Source organism: Electrophorus electricus, chromosome 4, assembly GCF_041902795.1.
Source record: "Electrophorus electricus isolate QZ-2024a chromosome 4, ASM4190279v1, whole genome shotgun sequence".
Classification (NCBI taxonomy): Eukaryota; Metazoa; Chordata; class Actinopteri; order Gymnotiformes; family Gymnotidae; genus Electrophorus; species Electrophorus electricus.
Window position 1 is genome coordinate 32,360,001 of NC_137500.1, and position 22,748 is coordinate 32,382,748.

At 42.1% G+C, this 22,748-nt stretch overlaps 3 protein-coding genes across 14 annotated transcripts in view; 2 read left to right on the forward strand and 1 right to left on the reverse strand.

Moving 5' to 3' along the window:
• The window catches only part of dip2a (DIP2 acetate--CoA ligase A), a 109,769-nt gene extending 106,671 nt beyond the window's left edge, over positions 1–3,098 (forward strand). For all 9 annotated transcript variants that reach the window (XM_035523626.2, XM_081713330.1, XM_035523628.2 and 6 more), the window contains one exon: positions 1–3,098. This exon is cut by the window's left edge and continues 6 nt beyond it. In XM_035523626.2, the coding sequence (XP_035379519.1) occupies positions 1–247 (247 nt within the window). In that variant the 3' untranslated portion in view covers positions 248–3,098.
• A 256-nt stretch (positions 3,099–3,354) lies between these two features.
• Positions 3,355–19,562, reverse strand: sacs2 (sacsin molecular chaperone 2). 4 transcript variants are annotated; one of them, XM_027022174.3, is made up of 8 exons: positions 19,221–19,562; positions 18,998–19,052; positions 18,771–18,858; positions 18,568–18,679; positions 16,333–16,479; positions 14,747–16,184; positions 14,569–14,657; positions 3,355–14,419 (listed from the first exon to the last, which is right to left on the reverse strand). In XM_027022174.3, the coding sequence occupies exons 2-6, from the start codon at positions 19,030–19,032 to the stop codon at positions 15,952–15,954; spliced, it is 615 nt and encodes a 204-aa protein (XP_026877975.3). In that variant the 5' UTR covers positions 19,033–19,052; positions 19,221–19,562; the 3' UTR covers positions 3,355–14,419; positions 14,569–14,657; positions 14,747–15,951. The 4 variants fall into 4 exon arrangements, with proteins under 4 accessions (XP_026877975.3, XP_081569454.1, XP_081569455.1 ...); XM_081713328.1 differs by having other exon boundaries at positions 16,333–16,782; positions 19,221–19,547; XM_081713329.1 differs by having other exon boundaries at positions 16,625–18,679; positions 19,221–19,547.
• A 39-nt stretch (positions 19,563–19,601) lies between these two features.
• LOC113585060 (uncharacterized) lies at positions 19,602–22,571 on the forward strand. Its single transcript, XM_027022353.3, has one exon. It carries the CDS (start codon positions 20,355–20,357, stop codon positions 21,450–21,452), a length of 1,098 nt encoding a protein of 365 aa, XP_026878154.3. The 5' UTR covers positions 19,602–20,354; the 3' UTR covers positions 21,453–22,571.
• The last annotated feature ends 177 nt before the right edge of the window (positions 22,572–22,748 follow it).

Here is a 22,748-nt window from a genome sequence, read left to right on the forward strand (position 1 = left end):
GTTCACATGGACTAATCTGCTGGTGGTTGTCGTGGAACTGGAGGGATCGGAGCAGGAGGCTTTGGACCTCGTTGCCCTGGTAACCAATGTGGTTCTGGAGGAGCACTACCTGATCGTCGGGGTGGTGGTGGTGGTGGACCCCGGCGTCATCCCCATCAACTCCCGCGGAGAGAAGCAGCGTATGCACCTGCGCGATGGTTTCCTGGGAGACCAACTGGACCCCATTTACGTGGCCTACAACATGTGAGGAAGAACGGCATCCTGGAGACGAAAAGTCCTACCTGGAACTGGGGGAGAGGGGGGGGGGGGGAGAGAGAGAGAGATAGAGAGAGAGAGAGAGGAGGGTGGTGGGGTGAAGAGAGTGAGAGACAGAAAGCCATCTCTCTAGAGCTCTTCCTCCTCCTGTATGTCCTCTTCATCACACACGTTGAGATTCTCCTTCAGACTCTGAGGACTCACAACACCTTTAACATCCTTCATCAGGCAAAGGAGCCACAACACATCATTTCTGGTTTTTGTCCTCTGCTTACTTCTGCCACCAGACTGTCTGTTTAATTAGAGCCGGGAAAGATTAGCTGTGTGTGCGTGCGTGAGTCGCCCAAGCAACCACAGAAGCCCTGAACAAAATACTACATGGTGGGTCCGTGCTGTTCTTGGGTCTGTAACTAGCTGTTTGTGTCCCAGTGAGGGTGCTAACATGGGCGTGGACAGACTGAGCCCAGCTCAGCTCTACGCTGAGACACTTTCTGCGTATGTGGACACACAGAACTGCATGTTTCCACAGAGGAGGTGTCTCGGCAGAACACGTGAACTCTGGAACTGTGTTTCATGTCATAACATTGCCATTAGTGTAGCTGTCAAAAGAAATCCAAAACCAAGACAGCTCGGTTTCCTCTCTTTATGTGCCAACACTAATTTACAAATCTACGGAATCTTTAATAGATGTGAAATATTTTATTCAGAGATGAACATGCAATAAGAACAGTTCAGACGTCACGGCTTCAGGTTTGGAATGGAAACGGCTCTGCATTTGTACAGATCTGAAACGAAATATCGCAGTTTTTTCTCAATTGCTTCAATGCATTTTGTGCTTTTAAATACCTCACACCTGTTTATGCACCTTGCAAAGCCACTTTCATTTGTAATAAAATGTGACCCTAGCTTGACGTCATCATGCACAGGAATTCAGCGTATGAATTTGTGAATGATTAGTTTACATCGACGGATTGAGAACAAAATTGTCTTGGATGTTTTCCTCGCGCTGAAGTAACAACATCTGCTGTGGGGAATCATTTTCCTGTGTTGGTCTTTCGGGCGAAGAACCAGAAAAACATACACATTCATATTTTACTGCCAATACTGACAGTTAAAAAAAATACTGTCAGTGTCAGAGGTCAAAATGTTCTTACTGTACAGTAAACAAAAAGAAAAGAAAACTAAAGAAAAATGAATTCGGAAAAGCAGCAGAATGGTCTTAGTGTGGGGAATCCTTCACTTTAACCAGCGTTTACTCACCCCGCCGATTCAACATCATTACCAGTGAAATGGAGTTTAGAACTTTCTGTATTTAAATAACTTAATTTGTATTATTTCATGATTGTTATTATATTTACCTTAACGTGGATATTTAATAACCCAGCAGAGTTCATAAGCTGGATGCAAGCTTCCCGGGAGGGCAATGTGTCATCTCACAAAGCAGGAATTCTCAGATAGATAACAATCTTAACATCAAGCGGATTGCAAAGCAAAAGGGAAACGCAGCTCTGTGTTTGGCTCGTGTCCTCCTGCTCTGAGAAATGTGTGTGAATATCTTAATGAGGTATGTGATGTCTGAATTCAGGTCAAATTGGTTTAGCTCCAGGAGCAGACTTTGGTACACCTGTGCTAGCACTGAGCAGCACAGCGTCCTTCAAGTTTCCATGGGTATCCCAGCTTTCACACTTTAAATGTCATGCTTTACAGAAGAGCTTTTGTCGTAAGCGCTGTGGTGAGTGTGAAGTGCTTTGAATGTCTTAAGGAATTTTGGAATAAGCGGTCACGGTAGAAGACAAGATTCAGGAAAACTAGATATCTAATCCAAAGGCATCCTCAATAAAAGAAATCATTACACTAGTGCATTTTTTTTGCTTCTTAACTTGAGCCTTAAATATTTCCTGTTGCCTGTGGTTGGGTCATTTTTCTAGCACATGTCTTGACTGAGTTTCACTTTTGACCTTTCAGGATTGTGGGATGAAGGGCGCGGTATGTGTCCTAGTCAGGGAGAATAGATTTTGAGGTCTGGTTCTGATCATTTTTGTGTCCTGCTAATATAGTCAGTGCTAACAGTCATTTCAGTGACCCAGAATATCTTTGTGCGTATCCTAAACTCTTACAGCATGGAGTGTGTTGGCTTCTGTTATATGCCATGGCCACCCATGCCTAAACTGGCTTGTATCACCCTTGAAAATGAATGTATTGGAGTGACATTTTCTGGTCACTTATGTACTTGGCTGTAATTTACTCACTCCCTCCTCCAGCACATCATTTCATTCCAAACACATCTACCAAACATTGCCACAGACAATATGGTCACTTCAGGAAAACGTCAGCTGCAGGTGAGGGTTCAGGGGCCAGTGAAGGGGATTCATTTCAGGGCAAGCATAACAGCAGTCGCTCATATTTCTCACTCATTCACTGCATAATGAGTATGCCGGCACTGTAAAGAGACCACTTCTATCAACGGCAGCAATCCGTCATGTTTTTGGTTTGTTTGCTTTTTGTGATTCACCACTTAAATATCAGGCATTAAGCCTGCTATAATTGTGTACAGAATATGTGTAAGTTATTAACAGGATGTTTGCACAGGCAGGGCCTCTGAGCTGACCCAACTACAACTTTTACTGTCTTAACCACACACGTCATGATAATTCATGCTATTATAACAACACTTTAGGGAGAATGCTTGTTTCTAGGGCTATAAAGCACATGTAGATATGAAGGTTTTTTTTTCTGCTATGGTTTCTTCACTGTTGAACCAGATGCAAAGAAAGCGCTCGCTTTTTGGCTGACGTTTTTTTGTCTTTCGTTAACATGATTTCTAATAAATAACTTGCTTTTAATGGACTGTTGGTTACATTTTAAAATAAAGGAGTGGATTGAAAGACAGACATAAATCACACTCAGACTGGTTGTTAACCCTCATACATGTCTGGAGTTTTGAATTTTTATATATATTTTAATATATATAATATTAATATATTTTAATCATATATTTATATATTATATAAATTCAAAATAATTTTTTTTAAATTTAGATTGAAGGCCAGTGCTACTTATACAACATGTTTTTGTAGACACTGTACAACTTAAACTGACTTTACTAATTCAACATTTATTGTCTCAAGCACTACAAAGAACATCCATTAGAACATATTTTTGTAAGTTGTAATGATGCAAAAGGAAAATTCTGGAATTTACGAGATGTAGAAACTTCTGAAACAACATGTTTTACATTTACATTACTACAGTTACATTTAAAATCAAGCCTCTGAACTAGTTTTTTAGAACTGAAATACAGATCATTCAGCAATAAATCGCTGCAGCCGCTGCAGCAGCTCAGCCGCGATGTCCACTGCCCTTTTTGCGTCATCGGATTTGAACTGTTCATTCGGAATGCAGGGCAAGGGGTGATGGTTTGGGTACTGCGTTTTGTCTGCGTCCACGCCGAGTGCCCTGAGCTCAGTCACAGCACTGGGAAAATCGCTCAGGCAGGTCCCGTATCGGGACACCCGCTGCGCGAGGCTTGCGATAGAGAGGCTGCCAGGGTGTTGTCCATTCCTCCGGTACTCCGTAGCAATCAGAGCTTTTTGCACTGCCTGATGCACTTTGAACAAGCACCACTCAGGGCTTCCACTGTCTCCAGCTTCGCTGTGAGCAGAAGCAAGGTCACACTGTGCTTGTCTGTGCCAGCGATTAGCTTCTTCTATATCTGGTTTTGGGGTTTCTCTGTAATGTGACCAAAAGTTATATCGGCATCTGGAATTGTTTTGATAGAATTGCTCTCGTCCCCTCCTATGAGACCTTGCCTCATTGTCCCAACTGGTATAGTAATCTGTGAAGTCATTCCAATTGGAGGACGTGTTGGGTTCAGTGCTTCCACTCTCTCCCTCATCAATTTTGTTCAGCAGATATTTGAAAGCCTCGTTGGCCAGATCTGTGTTGTCCAGGTTCTTGTCCGGATGCCACCTTAAGTAAAGGCGTCTAATAGCCTTCCTTTTGTCCTCATTTGACATGTTCAAGATTTCTTTTAAGATCTGGTCTATGTCTCTTTTGGCCTCCTCCAGGTTCTGTGGTAAGGGCCTCTCCCTTGATGGCATACACTCTGGCATAATGTCAATTTCTGTGCAGGTGCCATTTGTGGCCAAAGCTGATGATTGCTTTTCTCTCTTAAACTGATAGAGATCAAGAGAGCTTACTTCAGTCCACTCATCATTCCCAACCTGTACTTTGTATCTTGAGGGTATTTGCCTTCCAGATCCTGACCACACATTCACACACTCTACCACAATAGCAAAAAAGTATTCCATTTTTGATTCGTCTTTTCTGAAGGCTACGTATTCGCCTTTTTGAAAACTGTTGAGGGGGTGCATATCAAGGGAATCGTACCATTCTTCTGGCACAGGAGTTCCTGGGATTAGGCAGCTACAAAGTCCTTCTTCGTCACTCACACTGTTCAGAATTCCATTTTGCTGCAAGGCTCTCTCAACATCTTCCATGTTTTCACATAACAAAAGCTGGCCAAGGACTGGTAAGCTTAAAGAATTGAGCATGTTTTTGAGAAGACCATTGATTTCTTTCGTTAGATAGAGGTTGACTTCAGTCACTACTTTGGGAGCCATGTTATTGTTGTGTTTCAAATAGAAGATGCAGCCATCTTCCTGTTTTTCCACATAAATCTGTGTTTCCACCTTGGTACCTTCTAGTGGCTCCTGGTTCAACAAAAGCTCAGTTTTGAGAGATTTGCAACAGACAATCTGGATTTTACCAAATGCTCTCTGACACATGCGTGCAGCATCTGTTTGTGAAATGGTACCATCACTCTGCTCTCTGATCAAACAGATAAGACCATGTAGAAATTCACGGGAAGACAAGTGTTTTTCAAACCAGCCACTAAAATTGCATGCCTTTCCATAATCACAGTGGTCCACCTGCACACCGGCAAGGCTCTCAGAAATTACTTGAGAGAGGAATTTGGGGCGAATTCCCTGGGGCAATAGCTGCAACAACTTCTGATGCTCAAAAGGGTCTTTCTCGAGGTGACATTGGTACAGTTTCACAAGCAGTTTCAGTTTTGTTTCCAGGGAAGTCTCCAATCGATTGGCTTGAAAGACAGTGTCGTTGAAAAACAACGTGTGTGATTCATAGAGCTTCCCGTCTGTTGATGGGAGATACAGTGCGTTGTCACAAAAATGTTGTGCTTTTGGCTCGTCTTTAATCAGAGCGAAAAGCTGCTGAACAGCACGTTGGACTGTTCTCTGCTGGTTTGGCTGAAGTGTTTTCTTGTCAACAGTCTCCGAGTAGATTTCCTGGAGTATGGTACAGAGTTGTGTGGCACTGGCCTTTTCTTTAACACCAACCTTCTTGAAAAATTCAGCATACATCACATGTTTCACCTGAATGACATATAAGTAAGGCCTAAACTCAAGATAATTAGGAAGTGTGAAAACTGCTTGGCTTGCTTTCACAAGGTTTGTGTCATTTTCAATGAGGACAAGCGGAAGGTCAACCAGCTCAGGTGCATTAAAATCAATTGTCTGTAGGTATGCATATGATGTAGTGAACACTTTAGCTCTTGTGTCTATTAGCATTGGTGTTTTACACTGAGACCTACAGATATTTTTCAGGTTTTGCATTATGTGCTCAGAGAGGGGCTCATCAAATGCCCCAGCAGACCTGAGGGCATCTAGCTGCTTTTGAGAGTAGCCTTTTGAGGGTAGTATGGGCATGGCTGTCCATATGAGACTCTGATGACCAGGATTTTTTTCCAACAGTGATCCTTTGATGGCTACAACTTCTCTTTCTTCAGCAAAAGGTTTGTGATAATCATGAAGTCTTGACTCAGTTTGCATGGGAAAAATAAATTTGATGGTTGCAATTCTGTGCAAAATTTTATATTTTTTCTCATCACTCAGAATAGTCTTAAGCAATGTTAAGGATCTGCATTTAAGAACTTGCAGTTCAGTATTACCTCCAGCACCAGATTCAGATTCAATTTGAAGAGCGAATTCAATTATCTCTTTCACTGACACCTTATGTTTCAGTCCCACTTCCTTTAGAAGGCACTTTGCTTGAGCACTTGAATCTTTGAACAACTCCCAAAATTCCTTTGGCACAAACCTCTCTTTTAGAAGCATAACCTTATAAATGTCTACTTTGTCATCAAAGTAGTATGAGACCTTCTGAAGGTAGCCATGAACATCTCGAATAAGTTGGACATCTCTCAGTTTTGAGGCAATAGTGTCTTGATAATTCTTGTAGCTACATTTTTCCCTCAGTTTCACTATGAGTTTTAATAAACCAAGAAGCTGGGTCTCCGTCAGGCTCTGCACGTTGGGAAGCATGAATTGTACACAATATTCTAAGTCCTCTAAAACTGGGATGTTTAGATCTTGTGACAAGTTTTTGTTTATTGAAGTGTCCTTAAGGAAAACTGTGTTACTATCATCCAAAATGTACAAGTCTGGAAAGCTTCCTTTGAACTCAGCTTGAAGAATGAATACATTTCTATGCAAATTAATCCTCTGACGCTTTCCAGATATTGTCTCAAATAAGGGCAAGGACTTGAGCATCCTTTTATACTCATCTGTGTTCTTGGAGAAGCTGATCCCAGATTGCAAGTAATGTTGAAGCACATCAGTTTCTTCACCAGAAAGCATCTCAAACTGCGAATCATGAACGTGATACAGCTGTTTCAAAACAGAAGTGGTGTCTCTGATATTTAAGAGTTCTGGCTCTACATAATTATGCAGAAACAGATGAAAACCTTGGAAAAATGTATGGTCTATCCCCATGAATCCAAGTTTGATGAGAGAGGGAGAAATGAACTCTTGACAATCAAGAACAACACTTTGAAGATTCCTGATTGTTTGTAGGAAACATTTATTTTGACTTGGGCAAATGACAGGCAAAATGGGACTGTCAAGGAAGTGTGTTTTTACTTCACTAAAGGCTTGACCTTTGTCTTTACCTTGGGAATCGTCTTTGAGTTGATCCTTAAAAAAGTTCCAAAGTGTTTTTAGCCATGTTATCATGGGTGTGCTTGCTGTATAAAGTCCATTTGTTTCATTATATAATGACTCTTCGAGCAGTTGCTGCAGTATTGGTTTCAAAATCTTTGCTGCTATAGGAATAGATAATTTTTCAATGTATTTACCCTCTTGGAAAATTTTGATGTGTTTACTATTAACACAAAAATCTGCAAATTTGGCCTCATGTCCATGAAACATTTTGCTAAATTTTGACATTAGCTTTGGCGAATCAGAGTTGAATTTCCTTAACATCTGGTCTTGAGTCAGTAGAAGAGGGAGCCCATTGAGGTCAACAGAGCTAGAGTTGTTATCTTCAGTCATTATGCAAAAATCCAGGATCTTTGAACAACTTTGTGCATCTTTAAGCAAAGTCTGGTTAATAGCTAAGGGTAAATCATCATCAGTCTGTAAAGGATTATTCAGTGGTTTTTTCTTCAGATAACTTATCACTGACAAAGGAGTAACTTCAACCACTTCCACTCCAGCGGTTTTAAAACTCTCTTTAACTTCTAAAATTTTCCAAGTGGGTGGTACTATTTTCATTCCAATGCTCTCCAAAATGTCAAAGAGGTCATTATTGGTGCTTGTAGTGAAATGAGGTGAATCCATTGAATCTGGTTTTGAGAGACTGGACCAATCAACTCTGTATTTTGGACCTGAGAGATGTGAATGATCCTCACATCTTAGAACTGGTATCACAGGAAGGTTTCGTTTGTGGATTGACTTGTAGACTTCACTGATCATTTTGTGCCAAACTGGTGAAACAAGTTTTGACATAGTCGGAAAATAACGGAAATGAGAGTTCAGGTGATGAAGAGAATATAAACAGCTGGGCTTATCCTGTTTAAAAGTTGCACAGAGAAATGTTAGGAGGTCAGCATACAGAGGTGCAATAGAGTTTAGTTTCAATGACTGATTCCACTCAGTCTTTAAACTCTCAGCATCCTCCTTCCAGAGATCTCTTCTAGAAAAATCCACTTCAAAGTTTCCATTTACATGGATAGGGAGACCTGTTTCGATTGGCAGTGGTAGAGCGCAAAACACCCTTCCATGAAATTCATTTCCCACTGCTTTTTTGTCCACACAAGCTGCCAGGGCCACTTGAGAGACCTTGCGATTTGAGTGGTCTTCTGTCTCATGGCTTTGTGTGAAGGAACCATACTCCTCTGCAACAACCCACTGGCTGTGCTTTTCTCCATATGAGATCTGCACATTATATACTGCTTGACATGGAATTACATTTCCAGATCTGAGACAGTTCTGAACATCGTTATGAAAACATTCCCTTTCCTGTATGTTATTCTCCGAGACATTTTTCTCAACTAGAAAATAATTCTGTTCACGTCCATTGGTGCTGATCTCATGGAACTGTATTTTTGTGATGTGCTTCAAGAAGAGAATCAGTCCCTCAGGATCTTTAGTCAAAGTTTGGGAAAGTTCATTCATTTCGTAATCTTCAACTACATGTTTAGATATCTCTGATAGATCTGCCATTTTTTCTGTCCTGAGGGGAAGCCTGAATATTGTTCCAGAGTTAAGGTCAAATTTGTCTGGAAGAAAAGTATGGTAAACATCCTTGAAAGACTCTTTGAATTTTTCTTCCATGGAATACATGCAGCCTGGTGATTCTTGGGTACTACTTTCGACATATTTTAGATTCGGATCAAATATGCAGAGATATTCATCACCAGATAATACAGATGGGCAATCGGTCAGCTGGTAAACCGAATTAAAACCAATTCCATATTTCCCAGTTCGTCCCAAAGTGCCTCGTTTTCCTCCTTCCCCTAGATGCTGAATACCTTGTAGGTCTTCATCAGAGAACTTGCTGTTGTTGTACACGCATAGTGCTGGGCCTTGAAGCAACTCCCATTTGTCTCCAAATATTTTTGTGGTGTTGTGTACTCTTTTGTCCCACACAAAGTGGATTTCCGTTGCCCCTGCATCATCAGCATTTTGAATGAGTTCTTTAAGAATATCTTTCTTAGCTGGATATGCTTCAATTATGTTTTTTATTCTAAGAGTGAGTTTCTCTCGTTGTCCAAACTCTTTAGCAAAAGGCGAAAATCCAGCAACTTCATGATTCTTCAGTGTGTGGTGCCTTGTTGTGTTTACGCCAAAATAACATGCAACACTACGCGATATCAGTTTGTGGCAGAAATTTAGCTCAGCTTGCTGTGGCATCCAAGGACTGTCATTGAAGTTGAGTTCACTTGCATATGTCAACACACCTCTTTCATCAGGTAGGAGACAGTCTTTAACCTTGCCTTCTTTAGACTCATACAATCCTTTTATAACTATGATGTGACAAATATGAAGGTCTGAGTTTGAAAGTGGGCCAGGCACGGTGCTCATTTCCTCAAGTACAGCAGTAAACTGGTCTGCAGTAAACCTTTCTTTGATGCCAACACAGTGCCAGAGCTTTTCAAATTTGGAGAAAATGGGAGGAAGGACGTACAGGTATGGTTTTCCCTCAAATTCCTGGGTCTTGGCTACTGAGCGCACATTTACAAAGCGGTCTTCAATAAAAACAAATGGAATTGATTGTGCATGTTTAATAATATCAGTAGGATCTCCATCATCAAGTAAATACTTGTTGAGATAATCGTAGCAGCTTTTGGTCACACTGAGGAGCTCTGACTTTTCAATTGCATCTGAACGATCATAGACCTCCTTCAGTTGTTTGAGTACTGTCTCAACTGGTGGGCTCTTATTCACCCTCAATTTTGTGAGGAGGGGGTCATCTGGCTGTATATGCAGAACTGAATGATCAACAGTGAATTCAATCATGTTCACCAAGTTGTAGCACCTGTAACTGTACACGTCAGATGGCTTTTTAAGGACGGATGTGTTACTATTGTCCTGATCAATAATCTGGCCAGGAAGAAATGATACATGTGCCAATATTTCCCAGTATGGGGAATCAACACCATGAGAACATCCCTTCATACAGTCAAAGAGACATTGAAGATGTCTCTGTGCTTTCATTTTGTCCTGGTCCCAAACTCTGGAAATGGTCTTTGCTCTCTCTACAACTTCCTCAAGTGTGAGAACGTCACTCAGCATCCCCAAACCCAACAGTCGCTGGATCCGTTTTGGTGTAAAATAATCATTTTGGCCATCATCAAGAAAGCGCCCTTCTTCTGGTTCATACAGACATGCCACTTTCCCATGAGGATTCACAAGTTTGCTGATGAACTGAAGTGTCCCAGCTTTCTGTGTCGGAATGCATGGATTGCTTTTCAGGAGTTCATCAACTGCTTGGTCATTCATGTCAATAGCATTCAAAATAAGACAATTTCTACAATGCGCATCCATGTTTTTCAAGTTTTTGAAAACCATTTGATAAAACTCAACCCAGTGAAATGTCTTCTCTTTTATCACCTCACTGAAACCACAACGAATAAAACTATTTCTTACCCATGATGGCAAAGGAACGGCACAGTAGCCAGAGTCTGTGTCATTTAGGAACACTTTCAGAGCTATATCTCCCACTGCTTCATTTCCTTCAATATTTGGATCCAGAAATCTTGCATTGTTAATTGAGCACCATGTTTGTCCATTACTAAAGAGTTTGAGAGATCCTTCCTTTGTGTTCTGTGCAACAGCTGAGTAAATGGCATGAACCAAGGGTTGAAATGCTTTACCTACTTTTTCACCATCAGGCCAGAATGTGCAGTATGCATAATTTTGAAGATTCCCATTTTGGGCCAGGTTCTTCAACTCAAGCAGTGTAGTAATGTAGGCAGTGGCTGCAGCATCTTGGAGTAATGCTTTGTTCCATTCCTTTTTTGTACCACTTTCCCAGAGAGCTTTCCTGTTGGATGTGACTGCAAAAGACCCATTGATATGAACTGGGAGGCCCGTCTCAATTGGAAGAGGCAGAAAACAGAAAGCCTGACCGACCTCACAGCTTTCATCAGGGGACCATACATTTTCTGATTCTCTTTGTAGAGGTACAGCAACTCCTCCAACTGGCAAGGAAAACTTTAACTCTTGTAATTCTCTCTGAAACATTCTCATTGAATCTTTACTTCCAAGACATGAGTAAAGAAGCCAATACTGGCTGCTGGATGTCCCAGCATGCTCATGAATTATTTTATCAATGTGTGCTGTGAAGCAATCAACAATCTTGTGGAAACTCATGTCAAGGTTTTCCAAAGTGTCCCTGATCTCTTGGAGGTGGGATTCATTTGAAATATTAATGGAACATACTACCTCTCTGGTGATTTTGAATAGTGTCTGAATTTGTTCCTGTAGTGGAGGTGTGAAAGCATCATCAGAAATGATCTGAAAAGGCACAGACGTTATGTTCTGTAGAAATAGCAGAGGAGTTTGGGAATCACTAGTGAAATGTTCCTGAAAGGCATTTATGCGCTCTTTGTCATACACTTTAGAACTAATTTCTGACTTAAGAGCCTCTTCTGCAGTGCGAAATGGTAATTTAATCAGGGTTCCATTGTAATATGTATGGTTAGCTCTTGATGGATCACAATCAAAAATTCCTTGATAGGGTTTGAACTGCCCAGGAAATCTCCTGAACAGCCGTTCTTGAAACAAGTCAAGTTTAATTCCAGGATTTGCTTCGCTGTGAATGTGTTTTTCCAAGTGGGTGACATTTGGGTCAAGAATGAGAAGACATTTTCCACTTAAAATAGAGGGAATATCCGTCACGTGGTAAACAGCATTGAAACCAAGTCCAAAGTGACCAATTTTCTCAATCTTGTTTCCTTTTGAGTTGGATCCAATTCTGACAATGTTTTTCCAGTCTTCTTCTGAAAAAAGCTTATCATTAAAGGCCCAAAGACAGGGCCCATTGCACAAGGCCATTCCATCATCAATGAGGCTTTCGGGAAGGTGCACTCTGAAGTCAAGGAGAAAACCGCATGTTCTTGCCCCAGAATCTTCTGCATTTTGTATGAGTTCTTTGAAAATGTCACTTTCCTCATCGTACTCCTTGAGTATGTTTTTAATTCTCTGTGTGATTGGCTCTGCTTGCCCACATTGCTCAATTCCTGGACATTCTTCCTCGACTCTTATAAACTGTGGTTTTAAGATGCGGGTACTTAGCAAAGGAATTTTCAGCCATTTTGCAGTCACACTTAGTACCTCCTCATGAATAACGTGGAATTCCTCCTGGTCTTGTCTCAGGTCATCTAACCCTTCATCACTGATGTCACAGAATACTGTGTTCTTCAACGGCTGCAGAGTGAAATTCTGGTTTGGTGCCCTGACGGGCACAGGGGTACTGCCACTCAATGGCATTTCATTTTTTCGCATCCAATCAAGGATGGCTATGGACACCTTGAGTTCCGAAGCCTCACCAAAAGGTGGGTCTCTGTCATCAATGCTCTGTTTTATGTCATGAAATATGTCTTCAATCTCCTCGTGCATGAGTGACTCCTTTACACCAAACTCTTTCAGCAGTTTGGCATATGGTAAAAATTCATGTGGCACTTTCTTGATGTAAAGGGAAAGATCCAATTCAGGTGGATAGAAAAGCACTACATCTCGAGGCGACACAAACTCGTTCTGGCACCAGAGCCAGGCGATGCATTTCTTGTTAATCTCTCCTCTGAAATATTCAATGTTTTCTTGCATAAATTTGTAAGTGCTGTGTAATTTGTTTTTAAATTCATAATCTGAATCTGGGTTGGCCATGATTGGAGCCATTGATCCCAAAACACACAGGTTCTCCATGACCTTTTCAGCTGGAGGAGGGGTAAGAAGGTTGAGTTTTTCACAAACACCCTCACTTAACTCTACAGTAAGTGGCATGACATGTCCCACAATTGGGGAATACTTTGAAGCCCTTATTTCAGATGGTTTGTAGAGACCCCTCTTCTGATTGCCTTTCATATTCAAGGTGTTTGGATTTTCACATGGCACCCATTGCATTTGAATAAGCTCTCTTCTCTCCTTATCAGAGAAGTTTGAGAGTAAATCATTTCTATTCAGCACTTTTACAAGAACATCTGCCTTTTTAAATGCCTTATTTCGTGAGTGAACATGGAGTTTTTGGATTTGTGAGGCAACGTGAAGTAAAGCTATTGAGGAAATTTGTTCTTCTTTTATTTGTAGACCAAGGTGTTTCAAGCTCTGAAGCATCAATGGGGTTCTGTAAACTGGTAGCGGAAAGAAATCTTCCTCAAAAAGATCTTGAAAAACTTTGTTTGTGGGATCAAATACACTTGACGGTTGTTTACGCTCTCCCTGTTCTGTCTTAATGAAAGACAGATTCTTGCTTTTACCAAGCAATTCCCCACTTTGTGAGAAGAGGATGTTTCCATGTGTCAGTATCCAAGTCATTACCTTCTCCTCATCTTCATTGCTGAAATACATTTTCTCAATGCAGTTCACCAGCTGAAAGGCTAACTGCGCTGCATCTAGAAGATCAACCTTCAGAAGAGTCAGCAGCCTGCGATCAGCTTCATTCGCACACTGCACAATGGTCTCAGGCACGGGCAGATCATGTGGGATGGATGGGTTGGACTTCAAAATAACTGCCTGTTTTGACTGAACAGCAACGTATTTTCCAGACATCAGTCGGAAGATGGGCAGAGCTGAGAGCAAATTTTGCTCGGCCTCCGAGAGACTTTCTAAAGATGAGAGATACGTCTTTAGCTCTTCTTTTTCATGAAGGGAAGCAGAAGTGATGCCACTGATGACCTTGTCTCCGTTACAGTTCAAGAGGACTTGAAGAACATTCTTTGGTGAAGTTAGCAGGACGTAATTTTCAATGTCATGATGCTTCAGACACTCATCCTTTTTAATGATTGTGCCTCCCACCGTCTGCAGCACCTTCTGAATTTGATCTGATAAGCTAGACTCTCTGCTACTCTGGAATATTAAAGTGGAATTCTTCTCTAGTCTTGCCAACAGTGTACAGCTACCTGTTTTTTGAAGTGGTTCCAGGGGGATTAAAGGCATGCCAATAAATTCCTTTAGCTCGTCCCAGTGAGTATTCAGAAATTTCCAAAATTCTGTCAGCCATGTTTTTGGTGGATGATCCTGTTTACCAGAATTCCATTTCACATGACCTTGTCCCTCTTTCCAGTCTCTGGGTAAGTGTTTCTTTGCGAGTGTGGCAACATTCTTTGCATCCAAATTAATTAGTGCATACAAATCTGGGTCTGGAATAGAGGAAAGTAATCAAATTACCAGTGTTTACATTTAACTATATTTCATCAAAATCTTCTGCAACACATAAAACCTTTCATATATCGAGAAAATTCAATACATTGTAATTATTTAAATTTAGCATAAACATAACTTTACATACTTTTTACAGCCATTTGTCTTATATGCTGGATTGTGCTGCATTTCAGATCATCAGGCAAAAACCTCTCTTTACAAAATGGCAACAGCACTCTAGACAAAGAATAATTTACATGTTATTGCACTGACATTTTCACATATTTAGATGTATTATAAGTTTAATCATTATATTCAGTACTTACCGTGGAAACTCTTCACTGTCAATCAAAGCGGTGTCATCCTCCTCATTGGTAAATGATCTGAACCTTCCATCACTAAGTGGCAGAAGCTGTAGACCATGTAGCTCTTTATAGTTTCCATCACGAAGCACATACTCCAAGAGAGACAGTTTGTCACCCTTACAAAGACGTCCAAGCTCACTTCTGCAGAGCACGGTTCTGACTAAACATGGGGTCACCCAATGCAGTTTGCCAGCTTCTGGGAAAGTTCTTTCTATTGCCTTCAGTACATGTTCAGGTACAGTAACAAGATTTTCTCCTTCTGAAATCAATAGCTGGGCAACTGCAGACATTGTACATGCATCAACAGTGCCATTCAGAAAAACTGCATCAGAAATGCCCACCCAGCTTGTCTCATTTTCGGCAAGATAAAATACTTCTTTACCTTGTAATAACCATTTAAAAAAAACCATTGCAACCTCATGCCATCTGACCCTGTGTTTTGTCTTGCTCAGGTCAGGCCAAAGATTGTAAACAGTGCTGGCAGGCAGTTTGGATTTTCTGGCCAACTGAATGGCATCGTGTATTATCATTAGATATACATGAGGAAGCACCTCCTTCACCAGCAGTTCATTCCACATGGCGGCTTCGTCGTTCTTCTGGTCAACCTCCTGCCATTTGATGTACCTTCGGTTGTCTGTAAGGCCAAAGCATGCATTAATGTGAACAGGGAGCCCGGTTTTATTTGCCTCGTTGTTTGGAAGAGGCAGAAAGCAGCTCAGACCTCCAGCGGCATGTGTTCCATTTTGATCACACTGAAATGCTACATCAACTTGAGGATGAAAACTCATCTTGACAGCAAGTGTGTCAATCTCAGGTACACATCCTTCTTTTAGATGACAGGCTGTCACTAGCCACTTGGTCTTGGTTTCTTCCTTAGATGGCGAATTACAGGACACAGTCTTAAAACTGGTTGTGCCTTCTACGTACTCTCTTTGGAAATCAAGCATCCCACATTCTTGGAGAGGACTTGAAGATGACACAGAAACTTTCATCCTGACATTAACAGTCCCATTTGTGTCAATATGAAGCAAAGAAATGGATGACACCTTTCTCAGAAACAGAAGGCTAATATCCACATCTGCAATGAAGCTGTCAAAGAGTTGCGTGACCTTCTTGGCATTGTACAAGTTATCAGAAATCTCCGAAGGTTCATTACGCAAAGGGAATCAGAAAAGTGTTCCTTTGAAGTACTCTCCTCTAATGATTTCGTCCCAAGAACAACTGAAGACTAGACTAACAATATCTTGAAAAGGCTTAAATTGGTCTGTATATTTTGCAAGGTGATCTTTGTCCTCTTCATCTTCCAGTGACCATCGATAGCCCTCACGTTCTTCATCAAACATCATCTTTTGAGGGTCAAAAACAGCAAGGTGTTTGGAGCTAAACACACATGGCAAATCTATATATATAAAAAAAAAAACAAGTTAGTATTTTCTTGGTTTTAGAACATGTCAAATAAAAATACAAATGCAAATGTAAAACACATCACTAAAACTTTAAAGCAGCGATATGACACACTGGGTATTGATTTACTACCATCCACAGACCTGTAACATGGTATACAGAGTTGAAGCCAATCCCAAATCTCCCCACTTTTGTTGGATCGTCCTGCTTGATGCTCCTTCCTGCTTGCTGTATACCCTCCCAGTCTTCTTCAGAGAAGGCGGCATTATTGTAAGCATAGAGAGCAGGTCCTACCAAAAGAACGAAGTCATGTACATTGCTCAGTGGTTAAGGTACTTGGCTTATAATCGGAGGGTTACCAGTTCAAGCCCCACCCTTGGTAGGCTGCCACTGGTTCTTGTTTTGTAATAGATAAGAGAGAGATAAGAGAGAGACCATGATTTAGAAGAAGTACTCATCAGCTTGATGTAGCCATTTAGTTCTCACTTCCGAACTTCCACTTCCAAGGTACTTTAGATTTCAATAATCTTTCCTCAAGAAACTCTTAAACACCTCTGCATTTGCAATAATAAATACCTCAAACACCTAAATAACTATTTGGCAAGAGGGAAAAGGGAAGGGAAGAGGGCAAAAAAAACACCACATACACCACTTAGACAGCAAGCATACATCAAGTTACCATGGAGATTGAACACATCACCATGGCGGTAGTGACGATCACAATAGATTCACAAATACAGACTAAATGAGAGTCTATTATCTAGCAGAAATTCATCAATATGCATATATACGTGTGGGGTACATTAGAAATGAGAGTACTGTTTGTCAGAAATGTTAAACACAAAAAAAAACCCCAAAAACAACAATGGTGTGAAATACTTGATAATTACTAAACTATTGAATGACTCATGTTTATAGTTCACAGTGAGTCAATACTGCATACTAAAACACATCCACTAGTCCAGGAAACCTTTATTAAGACCTGGATGTGATTTGAATGGGTTGAGAGAATTTTTGGGGCATGTGTTTATGAAGGGTTGCTGCTGACCTGTGTTTGCTAGCAACATCAATTAGCAACTTTGGTTCTAAATTTAAGAAGCAAAATTTTAAACTCCAAAAATTCTTGAAAATTAGATTTTTGACTGAAATACTGCCTGAGCTGTCAACTGAAACAGTTACCCTCTGGGACTCCAAAATGCATGCTGCAGGTAACAGAAGCTTTACTGCATGTCATGTTGCCATGACTAGATAACATCAAACGTGCGCTGATGCTAACAGATGCCCACCATAGTAGGTAGAACCTTATACACAGTTCAAATGATCGCCAAGTATGAATGAATTTCACCAAAAAGGATCCTGACACCAGCATGTGCAATGTTTTTTAAGAAAAATGGGTTTAAAAAAGGGGCAACATCAAATTTAATTAAGAATATTAATCATTTTTAAGGTCTTAATATACAGATCACTTTGAAGTTCAAATTTGCTTTAGAAATAAAAATGTATCAGACTGGTTTGTTGTCATGTTTAAAAAAAACTAAAAATAAAAAAAGTAGCAGACCAGGCACTGGCGCCATCTTAAGTCTCTCTTTATCGCAACGATACCCAACCGTCTTGGTTACTGCAGGACACATTTCTGTCAGAGTATTGCCAATCCAAACTGCTCATTAGTATAACTGCAGGGACTCACTGCTATGTAAATCACCAGTGATATTTAGAAAGGTTCTGTAAGCACATTAGGAAAATGACAGGAAATCTAACCAATGAATACCACTGGTCCTGGGGATAGTATCTAGGACTTAAGTTATGGTGTGTGAACTATCGGTCATGGGTGTATTTCAGCAGGAATTCTATTAGTTATATTAGTTACTTTGTTGTTTTCATCAGAAATTACATCAAATTTGTAACAAGAATGGCAGATAGAAATTTTAGACAAATGTTCAAAACTGTAGAACTCAATGTGCATGAAACACGAATCAAGATTGCTAGGGGACAGTGGTGTCTCAGCGGTTAAGCTATTTGACTTGTAAATGGAAGGTTGCTGGTTCAAGCCTCCCCACTGCCAAGTTGCCACTGTTGGGCCCCTGAGCTCTTAACCCTCAATTGCTCAAGTTGTATTCCTTACAAAATTGTAAGTTGCTTTGGATAAAAGCTTCAGGTAAATGCTTGTTTTGTGTAGATAAAATTATGAGTTTGTACTTTCAGACTGATTATAAAAGGTTGATGACTCAAGTCACATGATTTGAATTTTATATTTGTTTGCTTGGAACTTAAAATATAAAATTATATAATATAAAATGGCAATGAAAGTGACTCTGAACCCGACTTGGACTTGAGTAAGATCTGTGGATAAAGTGAGAACACATTCCAGTACCCATTACCTTGAAACTTTCCAAGAGCCTCAGTCCACACACTGTGCGTGCCATATGTTCTCTCATCATGGATGAGCACAACTTCAGAAGCTTGTCCGTCATCTGCGTTCTGTATTAGCTCCTGAACAAAACATTCATAAGAGCCCAAATAAACCCTAAATCTAAGCAAATATGCACCGCCATAACATGAATTATAAAATCAACAGTCCCACCTTCAATATCTGTCCCCCATCCGGGTATCTTCTCAAAATCTCCTTCAGGTAGTCAATAAAAGGTGGGGAAGTGGCACCAAAAGCGTTTCTTAACGGAAGAACATTAAAATGTAATAAGATACATCTGCACGTACCAAAAAAAAAAGGTAATGCCAATTTTAAAGAATAGTCGTATTTTACTGGTATAAGTTAATAAACACATGAGAGCCTTCTACAGAGCCACTCACTTTCCCCCCTTCCTACGCTTCACTGTCCGGTTCATTTTTCCATTGTCACGACCGCCTGTGGACACACAAGCCCGTTCAAAATTAAAAAAGTGTTTACCAAACATGACACTGAACCGCGAAACACTTTAAAACAACTGAACTTGTTTTGCTTAAATTTATATAAATTAAATTATATATATATATATATATATAAAACAGCTATATATAACGGATTTTTTCAGACCTGCCTTTGAGTAATACTGAAGTCCTGCCCAATGCTCACGGAGCTGCCATCGACGGTGAAGCTGAACAAAGAGTACCGTACAGAGTCGGAAAGGCACGAGTTTCGTTTTACTCGCACACAGATGCTTCCTTTTCGTGAAACGAAAGTTAGCGGCTGCAGCTGGTTCTCGCTGAGGTCATCGTTTGATTTCGCTGATCAAGCGCTGTAGTCAAGGCTACTCTAGAAACTCATTAGTCTTAACGAGCTAGTTAGTATTCACTTGCTCGGAAGCCCATATTAGAAATTTTGTGTCGTGTCTAATTACTGAGTCAAATGCTTTAAATGACCGGTGATGTGCGTCATCGTGCCCCCCCCCCCCCCTCCGGTGACCAGGCAGCTGATCCCTGTTTAAACGTGAACGTCATTTACTCCCAGGGAAGGGTGTGATGTGGGAATTTGGCAGATATGGCCGAATGGGGGAAGTTGCACAACTGTACATTCACACTGTGTGATGTCCTTTTTTGAGGGAGAAGCCTGGAATATGTAGTTCAGCTTCTACACGAGCCCGTTCGCTCGTTGCAAGAGAGAAACGCGACCAAGTATCGCTGCGCATTTCTGCCGTCTGCACGCAGCGTGCCCACGCCAGCTTTAGTGGGAAAGGCTGGCTCCCGTGTGTTCTGCACGAAGGGCTGAAACGTCTCCGGTGTCTCAAGCCAGTCTCGTGGAGGGGCGTTATGAGGCACGCTCTTGGACAGGTACTGCTAGCTAGGCGGGGTGTGGCGTGCCGGATTTCCGTGTTGCATGTAGACCTCAACAACCTCGACATTTTGAAGGTAATGGCTTGTCTAGATGTGTCGCTCAGTCGGAGAAGCTAGCTATGGACTGTCTTTGCTTGTCCTTAAACCCGAGGGTATTACTCGACTATATGTATAGACGATAACCTTTGTGGTGAAATGGAGGAAGCGCGTTCATTTGGCCCGTGACGTGCATATTTTCACCATGTCGTAGCCTACCTGTGTATACCAATGTCACACTTCTGAAATGATGAATATATTTACCGCAGGGTTTTTTTTAACTGCATAAATATTGCTTGATTGGAAAGCTCACACACAAGCAACCCAGCATTTTGCATGTCCTGACTGGAGGGGTGCGAGTATGATAACTGGAACGTCAGAGAGCGGCACGTGTCACCCTACTGGAAGTCCCGAGGGAGGGAACAGTAGCGAATTCCTTTGGCGCTCGAGGCTGTCGGACGAGGAGGTGTGTGATATTTCGGTGTCCTCTGAGCCAGACGCGCCCCCCTGTGGTCACTGCGAGAAGACACTTGTAGGCGGAGAGAAGCCCCACACGCGCCTTCCCGGCGACAGGAGCATCTCCATGTCCTCGAGCCTGTTGCTGCATAGATGCGCTCATGCTGGCGGTGGGCCCCACACCTGCCAGACCTGCAGCAAGACCTTCGTCTCCTCCTCGCACCTGGCCGTGCACTTGCGCACGCACGCCAGCCAGAGGCGGTACAAGTGCAGCACGTGTAACAAGGTGTTCACACAGCCGGCGCACCTGGTGCGGCACAGGGCCACGCACACAGGCAAGAAACCGTTCAGGTGCCCGGACTGCGGCAAGAGCTTCGGCCGTGCCTCCCACCTGAAGACCCACCAGCGCCTCCACACGGGCGAGAAGCCCTTCAAATGCACGCAGTGCGAGAAGGCGTTCACGCAGAAGGCGGGGCTCATCGTGCACGTGCGCCAGCACACGGGCGAGCGCCCCTTCGTGTGCGCCACATGCGGCAAAGCCTTCTGCACCTCCACCCACCTGCTGTCCCACAAGGCCATGGAGTCGAACGAGGGCGGGCACACCTGCACCAGGTGCCAGAAGGGCTTCGGGTCGGCGTCTGCGCTGCGGCAGCACGAGAGGAGCCACTGGAGCGGTGCCGTCGTCCCCCACTGCGGCGTGTGCTGCTCCGCCCTCATCTCACCCTCGGACCTGTGGCCGGAGCTCGGAGCCGGAGGCGCGCGGCACGTCTACCACTGCAAGGTCTGCGGCAGGATCTTCTCTTGCATGTCGGCCTTTAAGAGGCACTGCGAGCGGCACCTGAGGCAGCCCAGCAGAGCCTGGGGGACGGATGAGACGGACAACGACGATAGTGGAGATCCCTCGTTTCTGCCCTACGCGGCAGCCTCGGCCCCGCGGTACGCCTCTGAGGTCAACACTCGCTCCAAAACCAGGGCCAAGAGGAAAATGGAGGCCCAAGATTGACCGACTGCTTTGGATTGGTTCCCATTTATTATTGCGCTGTTTGTCGTGTTTGTGGATTTGGGTTTGTTTACACTTAAAAAAAGCACACTTCAATATGGACAAGATCAAGTGTAAGCAGTGAGAAGCCCAAATATTTTAGGATTTACAGTTATTGAAATCAAGTGTCTATGCAAGTTTAAGCACAAGAAACACTGAAACTACATGAGACTAAAACGCAGATGTTTTGCTGACCAACCCCCATGTTGGTGTGTAGGTGTGGGGTTGTTGGGGGTTTTTTGGGGGGGGGGGGGGGGAATATTTGGCACAGGAATCATTCACAAGAATTCTGAAAAACTCCCATGTAAAGAAGCTACGCACATTGGTTTATATTTATTTACTATTTTCCACCAGTTACTGAGGCTCTTAGAGGCATCATAGCCCCAGTCAGGGTCAGCCTACTCAATACTTGTGCTCACCGGACAACTGATGTCCAGAAACCTCAGCAGGGGTGATGGTCAGCTTCTGCAGGGGTATTACCACGTTTTAGTGTTGGTAGTTTCACTCTGAATCTTCAAGTTTTGTTGCAGTTTCTGCAGTGTTGGTGCTGATGGAGCTATAAATCTGTTTCACATTAAACTGTAATATAAAGTTGTAATAATGTGTTCTGCAGAAATTACTAAGTTGTAATAATGTGTTCTGCAGAAATTACTAGCAAGTATGCATTTTAAACATCTCCACCTTGGCCACTGAAACATGGTGAAAAGCGATCCTTCATATACAATTTTCGGTGAGGGTGCAGCCAGCCCCACCCACTGCAACCACATGGAAATTTGTTTTTAACAAATTTTAACAAAGCTCAGCCTCAGTTCATAAGAAGTGAGAACAGATAAACAAGTTTGTCACAGTTGAATCTGGGAGTTTACTATGTAATTGTCAGCAAGCTTCATAGTATAACTGTTTATGTAATGTGTAATTGTCAGAAATTTAATGGGTTGTGTGCATGTTGTCACTGTAGTGATTAGCACAGTTTGTTGTTATTAAGTTTAGGTACAGCACAGCGAGGATGATGACCACCTCATTGCAAGATGGTGGCTCGCAATAATGAGTAAACATTATCCAGTCTTTTAAGATTACAAAAAATGTGATCTTGTCTGCTTGAGTTCTTTTAACAGTGGTGACAGGTAATCATGGCCTGTGTGTCCTGCTGCCGTTGCAGCACATCAGTGCACACAGTCCTCTGGCACTTTGCTGGCCAGTCTGAAAATGAGTGTACGGTCCACACAAGGTTGGGATTGGCTCTGGAGTTTCCTGGATCCC